The sequence below is a fragment of the Misgurnus anguillicaudatus genome, chromosome 6 (genome assembly GCF_027580225.2).
Source record: "Misgurnus anguillicaudatus chromosome 6, ASM2758022v2, whole genome shotgun sequence".
Classification (NCBI taxonomy): Eukaryota; Metazoa; Chordata; class Actinopteri; order Cypriniformes; family Cobitidae; genus Misgurnus; species Misgurnus anguillicaudatus.
The window spans coordinates 32,047,571-32,064,603 of NC_073342.2; the positions used below are offsets into that span (position 1 = coordinate 32,047,571).

Here is a 17,033-nt window from a genome sequence, read left to right on the forward strand (position 1 = left end):
AAAATGAGTCCTAAAAAAATCTCATTACCGCAACAGTCAGAAAACATCAACACTGACATATTTTCAAAATGACATGACAAAACTGAAAGAACATAATTTGGAGATTCTGCACATGCATTTAAAATCAAAGTATTATGCTTATATTAATTAAATGAACATTTAATAAGCATCTGTTGCGGTAATGATAATCAAAATGTTGTGTAAGCATTCTGACAAGACAATATTTCAAATTAACTGTAAAAAATGATCTTACCTGGTAGCCATCTTGAAGTAACTGGTCCATGTGCTTGGTCACTCAAAATCAAACTTTATTAAAATTCTGTATGTGTGCTTAAACTGTTCTCAAAAAGTGTTGCGGAGGATGAGAACATCAGGCATGGACACATCATTTTCCTAATTTTTCTTCATTATTATTATACGTGAATATTCAGAAAATATTTTTTCTGTCATCTAAAGTAGTCTAGCAAAACATCCATTTATTTTTTTCTTAATATTTTTGTGTTCATTTGATTAAGTTACAACATAACGCATGTTCAAACACAGCCGGACACATTGCGGTAATGAGAATTTCAGCAGAAAATGAGATAAAATTTACAATTATAAATTCTTATGTTGAAATCACACATTGTGCAAGGTAGAACACAGTATTGTGTTAATTCTGATGCTTTTTAATGTTACTATATTACACATTTAAAGCTAAAATCATTAGTGCCGTGCTGTTTCAATGGTTTCGTGAGAATCACCCATTTATATATTTAGCTCTAATATTACAAGTGCGAGGGTTCTTCTATATTTTTCTTTGTGTTGGTTTTGGACTCGATTACTCGAGTCGCCCCCTTTGGTTTCAATGAATATTGCAACAGTGAGCGCGTCAAGTATAAATGCCTCATCGCGGAGCGAGCTGCGACTATAAACAAAGCTTAATAGTTACTTCTGTTCATCAGAGAATCCATCATCTCACATGAGATGAGACCAGAGATCTGCTGATCTGTAGAGGACAGCACTCCTGGACTGCTGTTTTAAATGTTATTGATCATTAAAGCTCAAACCAAACATTACTTCAACAGCTCATTCTCACGGACACTTCTACATGCAACTGACCTGCGGTAAATAAAACACCGGTGCATTATGGGATTTGCGGTGCATGAATGCATTATAGTTACTATGAAAGTAAATCTCACCATATTGTGCGTTGTTGAAGGTTCCTGCGAGCGTCTTACATGAGGAATTATCTCCACCACAAACTCCACATTTATCATTTCTGGCCTTAGAGTTCAAAATGTGGTCACAACCTGCTTGCTAAAATCACAAATAAACACACACGTGTTTAGATATGCGATATATACTGTACAGTACATACATATGGTGTATATTTACATTTCAATTAAAGGCTGATCAGTTGAGCATTCATGAAACATCAACATTATAACAAAAACTACCATACTGTTACTGTTTGATATGAAGTTTTGTGGATATTAGGGCTGAGAAAATAAATAGTGCAATTTGCTCACTCTCACTGAATTACGATGAATTACAAATACATCCAAAAGCCAGAGGGCGCTCTCGTGCAGAAACGCCATATGCACCGCAGTACCATTTACACACACAGCTCCAGGAAATGCCTCCATATCGCTTTTCTTTAAACCTTTTAAGGTGTTTTCATGATAATAAAGAATATTAATAATGATTATGTTTGACGAAGATTTTTCAAATGCATTTTATAAAAGACTCAACTTACAGTGATTTTAAATTGATAAGGACTTCCTACTGATCAATCAGCCATAATACATGAAAGAGCTGTGCATAATATCATAATATTGATATCAAACTGGTATTATTAGTATGAATCGTGATTAATCGTCCCAGCCCTAGTGGATACCATAGTGCTCTCTGAAGTAGGCTACTTTGGACTACTACAGTACGTACATAGCATGATATATAAATATAGTAATCATAACTTAGCATGCGTTATTTAAATCAAAGTACCACGATGTTCTTACATACCCGGCAGAGGCCTTGGACACAGATGTCGTATGTATCTGGACCACACGGCGTTCCGTCTACGACCCGATCCCTCAGCTGATAGTAAGCCATGGTCCCGGCAACACGACAGAAGAGTTTACATCGATCCTTCATTAAAACTGTGAAACAATATATGTGTGCTATTCAACAAAACTGCTTATAATAACTTCAGGTAGATGTTTACATTTAAAACACATATCTCTTACTGCCACTGTACTTGGGTACCCAGCGGACAGATGGTGGCAGTCCATTGATATTGAAGTGTTTCCCATCAAACTGCGCACACTGTTCCTCTCTGAAGTCTCTCTGGCCACGGGGACACGGATCTGTATTACACGAGCGAAACTTCATCCTGCGACCCACACAAAAACGCCCTCCGTTTCTCGGCCTGAAAAGAGCAAAGCATTAAAGATGAGGATCGATCACCTTAGCATATAAAGTCAAGTTGTATAGTTGATCAGATAAAATAATTTTCTGTGATTTATTCATCCTACATAATGTAAAGAAAATTCTGTAAAAAATATAATCTTGATATTCCCTTAATATTGACTGAGTAAGATAAAATGTAAAAAAAATCTTTGCTTCACAGACAGATGTACATTATAAGATCACACATATGCTCTCTTAAAGCAGCAATCCATAACTTTTAAGTTTTGTGGGGGGTGGAGAAATTTGCCTTTATTTTATAGACAGTAATTAAGAGACGACAGGAAAGTAGGGTGAAGAGAGGGGTATGGGATTGGCAAAGGACCTCAAGCTGGGATTTGAACTCGGGAAGTGCATCTGCACCATATGTCGGAGCACCATCCACTACTACACCGTCGGCTCCGAAAGCAATCCCTAACATTTGCCTCTCTTTTGGCATCTTTGTTTGAAACACAAAAGGTTACTTAAAAAAATATATTTTTACGTATAATGAAAAACAACTGATGTTTTCTACAAAATCTGACCCAAGAATGAATAAATTAACGAATAAACTATTAATATAACGCCCCATTCAGACCACCCGTCTCTTTCAATGAGGTCTTTTTGTGGCATATTTAATTCTGTTTGTCATAAATAAATGTCTACCGTCCACTGCAGTAACTGATGAGAGATGGATGACGTGAACTCCATTGCTTTACTCTCATTGGTAGTTGCTCCCGAAAGTCGCTCATCATTTGCATAAAGTTTACATTTTCATTACTTTGTGGCATTGACATGCCCACTTCCTTTTGCCAACGGTCATTGTTGCTTGTGTCACCGGAAGTCAACAAGCTTTCATTGAAATAAATAAGATCAGGTTAGTCGTTGCCAGTCTGAACGTGGCTTTACTTGAATTATATTGACTAGTGATGAGTTGCGGTAACTTATAAAGTTGACATAACTACAGCAAATTCAACTTGATTTAATAAGCAACTCATCCCTTGTCAAGATAGTTGAAATGACTTGTAAATCCTAGTAAACTGTTTTTTACAGTTTGTTGTGATAAAAAAGCGTTTTGAACACTGAACGTTAATTTACTTGCTCAATATTGGATTTTAGTTTATTTTAAGCCAAAAACATTATGTATTGCAGCTTTAAATATTGCCTTCCAGAATTTGTTCTTCTATAAATATATTAACATACAATATAACTAAAGAAAGAACAGACCCTCTCAAACTAATTCAAAAATCTTAATTTGTTCTCATTTATCACCTCTCAAATATGAGAAGGTTTCTTAAAAAATAAAAAATTTTGAGCAAAAAGCTGAATATGAAAATGGCATTTTGTGATTTACTTTTATTAGAGATCAGATTCAGGATGATAAACAAAACATACACAGAGTTTTAACTGTTTTTGAATCAGTGCTTCATTGTTTTATAAGTTGCGTAAGAGCACCACCTGGTGGTTAATAGCGGAAACATGGATTGCCACAAAAACTCGATATTGGCATGGAAGCGTTTTCTCTTAATTTACAGGATATCTCATCAATGGCGGGGTAAAAGTTATGTCTACATGCAAAAAAGCTAAAAGGAGATCAAAACCGTAAGTGACATGAATATTTCTAAAATCAATGTTAAATAAAAAAAATGTTAGTGGTAATGTTAATAGTTTATTTGATAATATAAAAAAATTAAAACTTATACAGAAAATGAAGCCTAATTTTATTATAATTCAGTTATTATTAAGGTGTTTTTCCAGGGCTGTCAAAAGATTAATCACGATTAATCGCATACAAAATAAAAGTTTGATAATAATAATAATAATATATTTGTGTGTGTATTGTGTTTAATTATCATCTATATATAAATACACACATACATGTATACCTTTAAAAACAATTTTATTTATGTATATATTTTTATTTATATACAGTATAATATAAATATATTAAAATCGAAATAAATATTTATATACATGTAAATGTTTCTTAAATACATATATGCATGTGTGTGTATTTATTTATACAAAATAATTACACAGTTCATACATATATATTATGCAAAACTTTTATTTTGTATTCGATTATTCGCGATTAATCTTTTGACAGCGTAATTATTTCTATGATAAGCCTCGTGGACAAACAGAAGCGAATGAAAGTGAGTGTTTGTGTTTGTGTGTCCTCACTCAGGTTTATTGCAGTCTCGTGTTGTGCTGCGTGTTCCTCCACCGCAGGTTCTCGAACAAACGCTGTAAGGCCCCCAGGGACCCCATTCACCGTGTACTGGCTTCAGATCTATTTCCTTATTCACACACATCCCATGCCTGCAATGCTACAAACACACATATACACATGGTAAAAACACTGTAATGTCTTCAATCTGACACAAGACCTGTCTCAAAATGACAGCATTAATATCTCTGACAGATAAACACAGAGTCATCTTCCAGCCTGGTCTCACAGTTAGTATTAATACTAGGGCTGTAACAATTATGAAATTTGACTGACGGTTAATTGTCTAATAAATGTTGACGATTATGAGGATTAATTGCCTGTTTGACATTTCATTTTTTTGTTTGTTTATGAAATACTTTTCACAAATTGTTTTAATTATTTAAATTCAATCTTTTGAAAGGTTTACCTTGCAGTAAATATTAATACACATAACACATATTTAAAAAGTAATTATTTAATGAATACATCTTTCAAAAACTGAAAATTCTTCATAAAAAAATAAACACAATAAAGTGTCTGAAAAATAACTTATCAAAGCAGCATTTCTTTATTTCTTTATTTAAAGAAATGCTGTTTTTCCACTGTATTAAATGGCTTTGCAATGCATTGCATTACAATGTCAGTCAACGAGCGGCATTAGATACGGTCTTGTTTATACAGGCGCTGCAGCTCCCCCTTGTGTTTTTTTACAGAGATATGCAATCATTGCGGTGATCTGAAATCATTGCGATTAGGTCAAACAATCGCGATGAGACGATTATTTAATCATTGTGACAGCCCAAATTAATACATAACTTTCAAAAACACCAAACATACTTTTATTTACGTTTAAATAGATGCTGAAGCGCACAATTTAGATGTATTTGCAACATTTAATCATAACATTATTAAGTTTTTACAGCTGAAAACGTCATAATTATCGATAATGTTACCACCCTAACCCTACCCCAAACCTTACCCTAAACACTTTTAATGCAAAAAATTAAACATATAATGTATGTATGTGTGAGTGGTACAACCACGCTTTACATTAAAATACACATGTATTCTCAGGAGATCACGTTGGATGAGAGTCACCGCTTGTGTTACTGTATTATAAGCATCTCTGTTACAATGTCTAGTGAGATGACAATTTAAAAAATATGATGTTTGCCAGCAATAATAATATCAGCCCGTGTGCTAATATTACCATAGTATCTGACAGTACACATGCTCTGAAGTCTCATCTCTGTTCACTGTCATCAGTGTTAACATGGCCAGATCTGCTGGCAGCTCTCGACTGCTCTCCAGGAACAAAATCTTTCTATGTGCCGTAACCAAATCCCTCCGCACTGAAGCGCTCGCGATGGTGGAATGCACGACTGCCTGGCGTCTGTCTCACAGCGCTGCGCTGGCCTGTCGCTGGCACACACACGCGGACGAGACCGAGGTACTCGGGTGTTACCGCGATAAGAAACCCAAGAGTGAAGATAAGAGCGACAGAACCCATTACAGACTCTCTCTCTCTCTCTTAGATTCTCACCACATTTCAACCTCTGTCAGGATCCAGAAAACATGGTATTACCATGGTACACATCCAGAACTATCCTCTTAAGAAAAATAAATACCAAAGTACCATTAAAAATGCCATGGATAAAAGTTGAATGCTGTAATATAATCATCAGTGTACCATGGTAAAGTACTATGATCGTATTCATACCTACAGTCTTTGTTTCTTTAAACAGGAAAGGAAATTAGACAAGAATAAAATAAATCTGTGTGTTGACAGCTGAGAGTCTCACAGACACAGAGTCATTCATAATGTTAGAGGAAATCATGAAACTCAGTCTGTGATATACATCTGGGTTTACCGTTTCTCTTCCTCTGATAATAATAATGGCAGGGAACTGCACTCTTCCAATGGAATTCACAATTACGCTCATTTCACTCGGTTAACATTTGTCCTGAACCAAAAGCCTTTATTTGCTCATCGGTGACTGAATGTTTTACTAATGACCGTACAAACTCGCCCATGTTTCCGCGGTAGAAAGGCCTGAAGAGAAGGATTATCCTAAAGCTGGGCAGGGGTTCAAAGGGCAGCGTGATGTGGAACACGATACACCTTAGTGTGGGAAAAAAGGAATAAGGGATTTTAAAACGACAAAGAAAACAGACCTCGTTTGTGTATATGTGTTTGGCGCGTCATGTGAACCATGTGCATCACGCGTCATGTCAAAATATGTGTTTGGCGCGTCATGTGAACCTATCTGCATCATGCTTCATGTCAAAATATGTGTTCAGCACGTCATGTGAACCTATCTGCATCATGCTTCATGTCAAAATATGTGTTCGATGCGTCATGTCAAAATATGTGTTTGGTGCATCATTTGAACCTATGTGCATCATGAATCATGTCAAAATATGTGTTCGACGGGTCATGTGAACCTATCTGCATCATCCATCAGGTCAAAATATGTGTTTGACGCGTCATGTGAACCATGTGCATCACGCCAAAATATGTGTTTGGCGCGTCATGTGAACCTATGTGCATCACGCATCATGTCAAAATGTATGTTCAACGTGTCATGTGAACCTAACTGCATCATCCATCAGGTCAAAATAAGTGTTTGACGCGTCATGTGAACCATGTGCATCCCGCGTCCTGTCAAAATATGTGTTTGGCACGTCATGTGAACCTATCTGCATCATCCGTCATGTCAGAATAGGTTTTCGGCGCGTCATGTGAACCTATGTGCATCATGCTTTAAGTCAAAATATGTGTTTGATGCGTCATGTCAAAATATGTTTTTGGTGCATCATGTGAACCTATGTGCATCATGAATCATGTCAAAATATGTGTTCAACGGGTCATGTGAACCATGTACCTCACGCGTCCAGTGACGACCGGTGACTTCTTTTTCGAGGGCGCCCGATGCGAAGCTCATCAAAACATATATTTAGCCCATCATGTGTGTGGCTCATCATGTCAAAATATGTGTTCACCTCGTCATGTGAACCAATGTGCATCACGCGTAATGTCAACATATGTGCTCAATGCGTCATGTGAACCTATGTGCATCACACGTCATGTCAAAATATATGTTAGGCACGTCATGTTAACCATGTGCATCACGCGTAATGTCAACATATGTGCTCAATGCGTCATGTGAACCTATGTGCATCACGTGTCATGTCAAAATACATGCCTGGTGTAGACACTTCAAAGGGGTTTATGATAAAAGAGACGCTCTTTTATTAAGTCAATTCAACCTAATATTTTAAGTTTTGACTTGTGATACGTTGACATAACTTATAAATACAAGTTGAAATTGTTTAACTTAATGTTAAGTTATAGTAACATAAAAACTTTAAAACGAATGAAAAATAAATGTTTCAACATGCAAATGTGCTATTAAATTATTAAAATATTAACTTAAAATTTTAATTTAGGTCAAGGGGGTTCGGCTGATAAAAAGTCTGAAAAGCGCTGCTGTAACTTCTTTTGTGTTGTACAGAAGACATGTGTGTGTGTGTGTGTGTGTGTGTCCTGAGGGAGCCGAGTGTGAGAAATGCTGACAGATCGATTATGTTTAGATGAATTATTCCTCTCGATTGACTGTGAGAGTGGGCAGATGTGAATATTGCCGGTCTGGTGCGACTGTGGTTTCGTCTGATGTTTCTAAGGGAGATCTAAAAATGGAGTTGAACGCCTTACATGCAGGTGATTCGTTCCTAGTCGCAGTTAAACAAATGCAAACGCTTGGCTGGAGCGACCTCACAGGCCCGGCGCTGACAAACCCATTTACACTTGAGTTGGAAAAACACGGCATGCAACTCGACACACTGACACCGCGGGCCACGAATGCACAATCACAGCATGCAGATCAAACAAAAGATATGTTAAAATATATCACACATGCATTAACTGCTGTGTGTGCATATACTGTATACAAGATCCTTTGAGAACAATGTACTAAAATCAAGTAAATAAAGTAATAAATAACTTAAGTTTGGGTTTACAATTATTAAAATTAGCTGTCTATGGTAGAAAGCTCAGCAAGTGTGTGTGTGTCAGTGTGTGTCAGGTTAATTGTGAATGCATGTGTGTACAAGGGTTCTGAAAAGCGAGCAGGACCACCGGTGAGACCCGAGTGCCTCTGACAGTGTAAACGTCTTAAAGACATTCTGCTCGGAGCTGCCATTTACATGTTTACAGGGCTTTTGTTCAGATTGAAAAGGTGCTGTGAGCGAGGATAAAAGCTTAAAAGAGCTCAGAAGAGAAAAGAAGAAGAAAAATAGCGCGCTGTTACAAACCACACACACACATTTGCCATATGTATGCACTGTTTGTTCAGCCAATAGAAGCATCTGGATCCGTTGTGACCTTCAATTAGACCCTGGAAAGTGTGGAAACAGCCCGAGGTGAAGCAGAGAGACTGACAGAGATATGCTGAGGTGTCTGTGAGACTGTCAAGATTTACTCTTAATTGAGAATCCAGTGAGATATTTTGAGGTGGAGTGAGAAAAAGCTGCCGACACATGTTTCACATTTGTGAGTTTAACACACACACACTTCTGAAACCTGGAAGAACATCAGCTCTCATAGACCCTCTCTAGTGCCCTGAAGTGAGTTCTAGCTAAAGCACCTGTAATGAAGTCGTTATATAATACGTTATTATTAAATCAAATAAAATTGTGTTATATTGTAATACACACATTAGCTGGCTGAACAGGACTGGACTGCCGTATTGACAGCTACTGCATGTCCTCAGTTTGATGATACACGTTTATGCATTTGGCAGACGCTTTATTCCAAAGCTACTTAAGGCTAATTTATACTTCTGTGTCGAACCTACACAGTAGACTCTATGGCACAAAGGCTACATGTCAGTTTTTATTTATAATTTTGCATTGTTCGCGTCGACGTGCACTTACACATGCAGACCACTAGTAGGCGGTGTCCAGGGGAATGTTACAGTATCAAGAAAAAACTATTGTTTACGTTGTTGGAAAAGCATCAGCATAGATGGCTGTAAGTAGACAGTGACTTTTGAGTTTTTAATTATTGATCCTCAACTTCGACAATTTTGTTTATACATTATAAGGAAATTCAATGCATATATTTTTGACCTGAGAGAGGGGTTCTAGTAGACTAATTATAGCACTCGCTGTCAATGTAGAATTGCGCAGAAGTATAAACGGTCGTTGACATGATAACAATAACGAAACTATAAAAAATATTAACAATTAAAAATCGGTTTATATATTAAGAAGTATAGCAGAGTTCACGCCACAACTATAAGAATAAAGATACAAGATCAATATTGTTGGGATCACTTTCTGAGCAATTAATTTCCAACTGATGAGCAATAAACCATTGACAGCCAATCAAATCTATTTCAACTTCAAGTGCATGCGTAAGCATATTAAGAGATTTGTCGTTATCATCGGGCGATGTGAATGCTAATATAGTTATTGTTGTCGTCCGGCAATGTGAATGCTAATATAGTTATTGTCATCGCCCGCAGATGTGAACATTAATATAGTTATCGTCATCGTCTGGCGATGTGGATGCCAATATAGTTATCGTCCGGTGATGTGGACGCCAATATAGTTATAGTTATCGTCTGACGATGTGGACGGCAACATAGTTATCGTTATCGCCCGGTGATGCGGATGCTTATATAGTTATCGTTATAGTCTGGTGTCGTGAACGCCAATATAGTTATCGTCCGGTGATGTGAATGCTTATATAGTTATCGTTACCGTCCGGGATGTGGATGGCAATACAGTTATTGTTAACATCCGGCGATGTGGACGGCAACATAGTTATCGCTATCCCCCGGTGATGTGGATGCTAATATAGTTATCGTCTGGTGATGTGGACGCCAATATAGTTATTGTCTGACGATGTGGACGGCAGCATAGTTATCGTTATCGCCCGGTGATGTGGATGCTAATATAGTTATCGTTATCGCCCGGTGATGTGGACGCTAATATAGTTATCGTTACCATCCGGGATGTGGACGGCAATACAGTTATTGTTAACATCCGGCGATGTGGATGCTAATATAGTTATCGTTATAGTTAACGTTTTAGTTATTGTTGAAGTGTGAATGGCCCTTACATCAGGTTTTACAGTGCTTTACAAGCTATACATTTTTCAGCATGCACATTCCCTGGGATTGAACCTACAACCTTTTGCGCTGCGCTGATATCCACAGGTTTATCTGAAGGTTTGGTTTAGATTACAGAAACTATCCATAGCCTGATATAAAAACAATGTAAGTCTATGAGAAGAAGCACTGATGTATGTGTGACCTACAGAACCTGACTTGAAACTCAAAACCACTCGAGAGAGAAAAATGCTCTTAGCATCTGCTGTGTGAAGCTGTATAGTTAAAGCAGCCTGTAATTGTGTAAATCTGCAGTCAGCGTGCATCCATCAGCGCATGAATGATAGAGTACAACCACTGCTTTAAACACCTCTCTCTCTCTCATTTTCACACGCTCATCTACAAACCGTTCATCGCATTACATGCAGGATAGCTCACAGCTCAACTTCACAAGAGGGTTTGACACAAACATATGTGATACAAAGACAACAGATTGGACGGTTCACATGCTGTCTGCACTGCATTGTGAAAAGCGGGTTGTGTTAAGCAATGCTTTGGCCAAGCAATCGGGACTGCATTAAAAACTAAAACTCCTGTATCAGTATAAGACACACATACCCTGATGGCTTTTTGTCAGTCCTTCAATGCATGTTGACAAATGACATGACAAATATCACTGTACTGTATCTGCTGATTCTGTAAATCCCTTTACATCCTAATGACAGACTTCAACATCTAAACAAACACACACGATTAGGGCTCCAGACTGCACCTATAATGATCGCATTTGCAACTGATATTTTTGACAAGATGGCAACAATGCTCTGCAAAGTCAATTTTGAGAAAAATTGAGTTAACGATTTTGAAGGTTCAAAAACAAAATCACTGCATCCATACATTAAAAGCATTGTACAACTAATAGATTTAGCACACACAAAGTCAAAAACAATTATCTACAGGAAAAATATATGTTCAACCTTTTTCTTTCTTTTATTGTTTGATTGACATTGAGACAGACCTACTGTAATGCAAGGATCTAATATAATCTTACACATCAGATATTTTTTACCCAAACATTCACTTAAGACATAACAGATTATATCTGTGTAAATTCTTGTCAAAACAGATATTTTTAAAATTGTAATTATGTGTATTTGCAGTGTTGCGGAAAGTTACTTTTAATATATTTCAATACTAATTGCGTTACTAAGTTACTTTTCATGGAAAGTAATACTTACGTTACTTTTTAGTTACTTTTCTTGGCTGAGGCTTGATCTCTTTCAAGTTCTGCATTCAGAATTGAATTTTTAAAAAATTTTATTGAATTAATTAAACTAAAAAAGTAACTCAAATATTAATGTGTACATTTAAAAAGTAATGCGTTACTTTACTCGTTACTTCAGAAAAGTAATATTATTACGTAATGCACGTAACTTGTAATGTGTTACCCCCAACACTGTGTATCTGTGTGAATATATCTGCGTGCATGCTTTGGATCTGTTAGTCAGCGTGAGGAAGATTCATTTTTGAGTTTTGTCACTCTTAAAGAGCACCTTTTACATTGCTAAAAACAATGGTTTTATTTGGTGAAATATTTTATGAAATTATGTAATGTTTTTTTTTATCCTTGCATGTTTCAAAACCGAAACCAAAATGTCAAACGCGCATGTGGATGAAGATGCATCTTGGACAGCGCGGATAGTGACGTGTTCCCAGTCAGACAGTTTGCAAACATTTCTCGTGAATGTTAATGTGCATTTAAAACAAAACCTTTTTAAAGAGTTAAACCATATTTCTTGTTGTGATGGCACATCCCTCACGGCATTGCTTGTGTCTATGTCACACACAGCGCTTTCCGTAAATGTTACGACAATGTTACTAGGTCACCTTTGTGGGAGCGATCCCAAAACATGGGACGTGTTTGTGTTTACACAGAAGGCACGCTGGCAATTTTAAGGACATTTCTGGGATCAAAGTGTTGTGTTGATGGGGTTTCTGTCCATTTCAAGAGGTCTGGGTTTGGTTCTTGTTAAAGTGGACTGAACTTTTAAAAAAAGATCTGTACTGATCTCTACAGCCAGAAACACAATGGCATCTTTTGTTTTTCTCAAGATGTAAAACTATAAAATGTCTCATCATTTCCGCTTGTGTCCTATTATTTTTACGATAAATGATGTTTATTGATGTTTCTCTCATTTACAACCATCTTTATTGGAATACTTTTATTCTGACTCCATTAACTACATATCTCCCTTTACACTGCTTATAAACACATACTTCACTGTTATCTTCAAAGCAGCAGATACTCGGCTATAAAGACCATCATTCGTTTCTATGCTGGTCTATGGCAGTTTGTGCTGGTCTACAGGCCACTCAAATCATCCTGCTGTATTCAGACCCTGGAGAAGACAAATCTGCGAGCAGGGTGGTAGATGTTTGTATTTATAGACAGCAAGTGACGTGATGCTGTTGTTAATCCAAGACTTACTGAACCGAATGAGAGAGCGACCACTGGGGTCATGTGACTGCATTACTCGCACCAGCGCCCAAGAGAGAAACGGGTAGAGGGAATTGAGGACAGAGGCCAAAAAGAATGGGGGGATAGTTTAGGGGGTCACAAAGAATCAAAGCAATTATGCTCATGATTCTTACGTTGGTCTTGTCACGTTGACCCTCCGCATTCACTGAATAACACTGTGCAACAACGGTACAATCAACAACTGGAATTTCTCGCCATAGCGGCCCATTTATGCACCAGCCCGACCTCAAATGGGATCAAACGCATGATGTTTTGAGACAGATGAGAGAGAAGACCGAGACAGAGATGTTTCGTGAGTACCTTTCCCACATTAAAGAGCTGGAGACGGGCAGGTGAGTCGAGACAAGAGTCTCTTCTGCTTTTAACTTCTGCCACTTCAAACGGCCTCGTGAGGAGGTGACACCCGGCCCTCAGCACCACAAACAAAGGTGCAGGGGCCGAGAGGGGGAGAATCGAAAGAAAAAAGATCCTTTGTGTCCCTGTTTTTGTTGGGGAGTCACGGACATTCACGCAGTAACTATTCTGCTCGTCACGGTATATAAAAGTGCCTCGGCTAGCGGGTTGAAAAAAATCATGCTCGTGTAAATAATGAAAAGCGAGACGTATAATTGGGCTTTATTAATAAATCGTCTTGTCAACTTTTAAAATGCATGGCACATCTTTGTTTACATCAAAGGCTGCTTGTTTAATCAAACTCTTTCTGGCACAAATTACAGTAATCTGTTGGCTGGTAAAAGATTAGACTGAATTCGACCTGCACCATTTCTCAAGCCATTTTCTTTATCTTCAAAACCCATGAGCAAAACTACAAACAATGAAAGATAAATGAGATGAAATAAAAACAAGAAAGTATTTTAATAGCTTTCAAATGTAATAAAGAAGTTTAAATTGAATAAATAAATAAACAAATACAATGCGCTGGAAAATTACCAACACATGACAATTCATACATATTTTATGATGTCATTCATTTATATTTTTTATGCTTTTTATTATTTATTAATTTATGCTTTTTCCAAAAGGTGTGTTCACACCAGACACGAATGAATCATTAAGTGCGAGTAATTTACATGTTAAGTTAATGCAAAGGCATGTTTTACGCAAATGATAAATTAACTCATTCACCGCCAGCCTTTTTGAGAAAAGTTGCCCACCTGCATTTTTGTGATTTTCACAAAATTTTCACAAAATTCCTTGCAGGAAAAATTATTTTCTATAAATATATAAACATACAAATTATATCAAATTAAAGAACACACCCTCTGCTTTCAAACAAACAATAAACAAACAAAAAACAAACAAAATGGGGAAAAAACCTTTCATTATAAATGTACTTTTTCTACTTAATTTTACCACTGAAATATGGATATTTCTCTTCAAAAATACAACATTTTGAGCAAAAAGCTTAAAAAATTGCGTTTTTTTAAAGGAATTTATGTTAGAGATCAGACTCAGAATGACTATCAAACATAAAGGCATTTAAAATAAATCTTAAAATCTTTTTAACATCCGTTTTGATAAATTCGTTTTGGCGCCATCTGGTGGATAAAAGCGGTATTACACTTTCACTTTGAAATTCGTCCAGAAAGGCATTTTTATTAGTTAAATATGAACTCATAAATGACGAGATAACTCGTCAATGGCGGTGAATGAGTTAAGCATTTCAGGCATTTGACACACGTAACGCATAAGTAGAAAAATCTGAACGTTGGCTGATATATGCGGCGCGTAAACCAATCAGGAGCTTCCTCTTGTTGTGACATGATTACAACGTAGCGAGCGGAGGCTAAAATACGAAACAACAAATTGAGGACAAAATCACTGTCACTGTATGTGGACACCCCGAGCTGTACAATACGCTTCATAAATTTTATTTTATTTTATTTTATTTTATTTTATTTTATTTTATTTTATTTTATTTTATTTTATTTTATTTTATTTTATTTTATTTTATTTTATTTTATTTTATTTTATTTTATTTTATTAAAACAGGAATAAAAGGATCATGCTTGGAAGAAAGTGTTCGCATCTAAATTTCACGCACAAATTGCGCAAATTTCATGCACGCATGAGGCAAATTTCATGCGCGAATGAGGCAAATTTCATGCGCGAATGACACAAATTTCATGCGCGAATGACGCAAATTTCATGCGCAAATTAAACAAGTTAACTCAAAATGCTCAAGCGTCCAACTACACGGAAATAGCACAATTTATTCGCTTTATTCACGTCTGATGTAAACGCACCATAATATTTGTTGTTTTTTTACAATTAATTTCTTACGAATTCATACCCATTTGTCACATCGTAACATACATACGAATTATTGTGAGATCAGGTTGGGACCACTAATAATTCCTAATAATTCCCCTTAAATGACTGGTAAAACTGTTCATAATGATTAATGATTATACGTTTAACACTAAGATGAACTCCTTCATGCTCTTCTGGCTTTAGTGATGGGCCAACAAACGCCCGTCCCCACGCCCTCCTTCACCTGCAGGGCTGCACGTCCCGCATGGTTAATGAAATCCAAAATGCTTTCTGTGTTCCCAGCAACCTGAGTCCAGTTGATTTGGTTGGATTAAGATTCTCCCCACCTCGGTTAACTCAATGGTTTGTTCACTCAATGAACAGCCACCCTTCATGCGCCTCCAACGTTGGCATGAGGTGATCCAATACCGCACACAACGTTTTTGAAGTTTTTCAAGGGTTGAGAAGAAAGAGAAAAAGCCCCCTTCTCTAGCGAGTGACCCTCTTCTTTGAATCTGAACCTGGGGTCTATTGTGTCTGAACCCAAAGGCTGTTACTGACCAGTGACCCAGTCACCCGTGTTGTGAAGAGGTTTGGGGGTCACGGGTTCGAAACAAGGTGACTAGACTGAGTTTCAAAGACGCACTTCACCTACACCAGACCCTCGAAGATCTTAAACGTTCCTGATTCACATTAACATCTCAGAGTTGAGATACAGACGCTAACATTACAACACTTACACGCTCAGCATATTTAATTCTTATTGTACCGCCAAGTATCCTGGGAGTATCTGACAAACTTCAGGGTTTACTTTTACACACTGGCCTGTAGGTCACTTGGTTCCAGCTTGTGACATTTTTACAATCGTGTTGGATTAAAGACATGAAATTAATTTGACCCCGTGTTGAAGATTTAATGTCACAGACTGGAATACGGCAAGCTCAGATTTCCCCCTCATCAACGCTGACATTCCAGTTTAATGCACGGCTGACCGTCCAACACAAACAAAGGATCTAAGGTTTAAGAAAAGCGTCTTACCATCCCATAACCGCAGTCAGTCCCGTCAGCGAGAGGCATGTGTTGAGTGCGACAACCTTTGTGTTCGCCGTCAGCGCTGGTGCACCACAGACGTTTACACTGTTTCTGAAGCACACAAGAGACATTTCAGTCCAAACTTCTGCTCGGTTAATCCTGACCAAAGCTTTCTTTTCAATTACTTGGGTATCAATCATTCTGACCGCAGCTTGCATTCAATGGAAAAGACAAGAGATGCATTGAAAAGTTTTTGGATGGTTTAATGAGCTACAACAAACTCGGAAGAAGAACGTTGGGGGAATCTCACCACAAATAGGTTCTTTGAAGATAGCAGACGTTAGCAAACCACATCTCACATGGACACAATGGCACAATGTTTCTTGATATCTCATTAACAGACATGAGTCATTAAGTTTCTGACATCACCACCACAACATTTGGGTTGAATGGA

At 37.2% G+C, this 17,033-nt stretch overlaps 1 protein-coding gene across 1 annotated transcript in view; it reads right to left on the reverse strand.

Annotated features, from left to right (window-relative positions):
- LOC129433746 (A disintegrin and metalloproteinase with thrombospondin motifs 20) overlaps positions 1-17,033 on the reverse strand; it is a 98,290-nt gene that overhangs the window by 46,639 nt on the left and 34,618 nt on the right. Inside the window, exons 11-15 of the mRNA XM_055192380.2 lie at positions 16,586-16,690; positions 4,612-4,757; positions 2,229-2,410; positions 2,005-2,141; positions 1,182-1,299 (exon numbers count right to left, since the gene is read on the reverse strand). Of these exons, the coding sequence (XP_055048355.2) occupies positions 1,182-1,299; positions 2,005-2,141; positions 2,229-2,410; positions 4,612-4,757; positions 16,586-16,690 (688 nt within the window). The remainder of the gene's footprint in view (positions 1-1,181; positions 1,300-2,004; positions 2,142-2,228; positions 2,411-4,611; positions 4,758-16,585; positions 16,691-17,033) is intronic.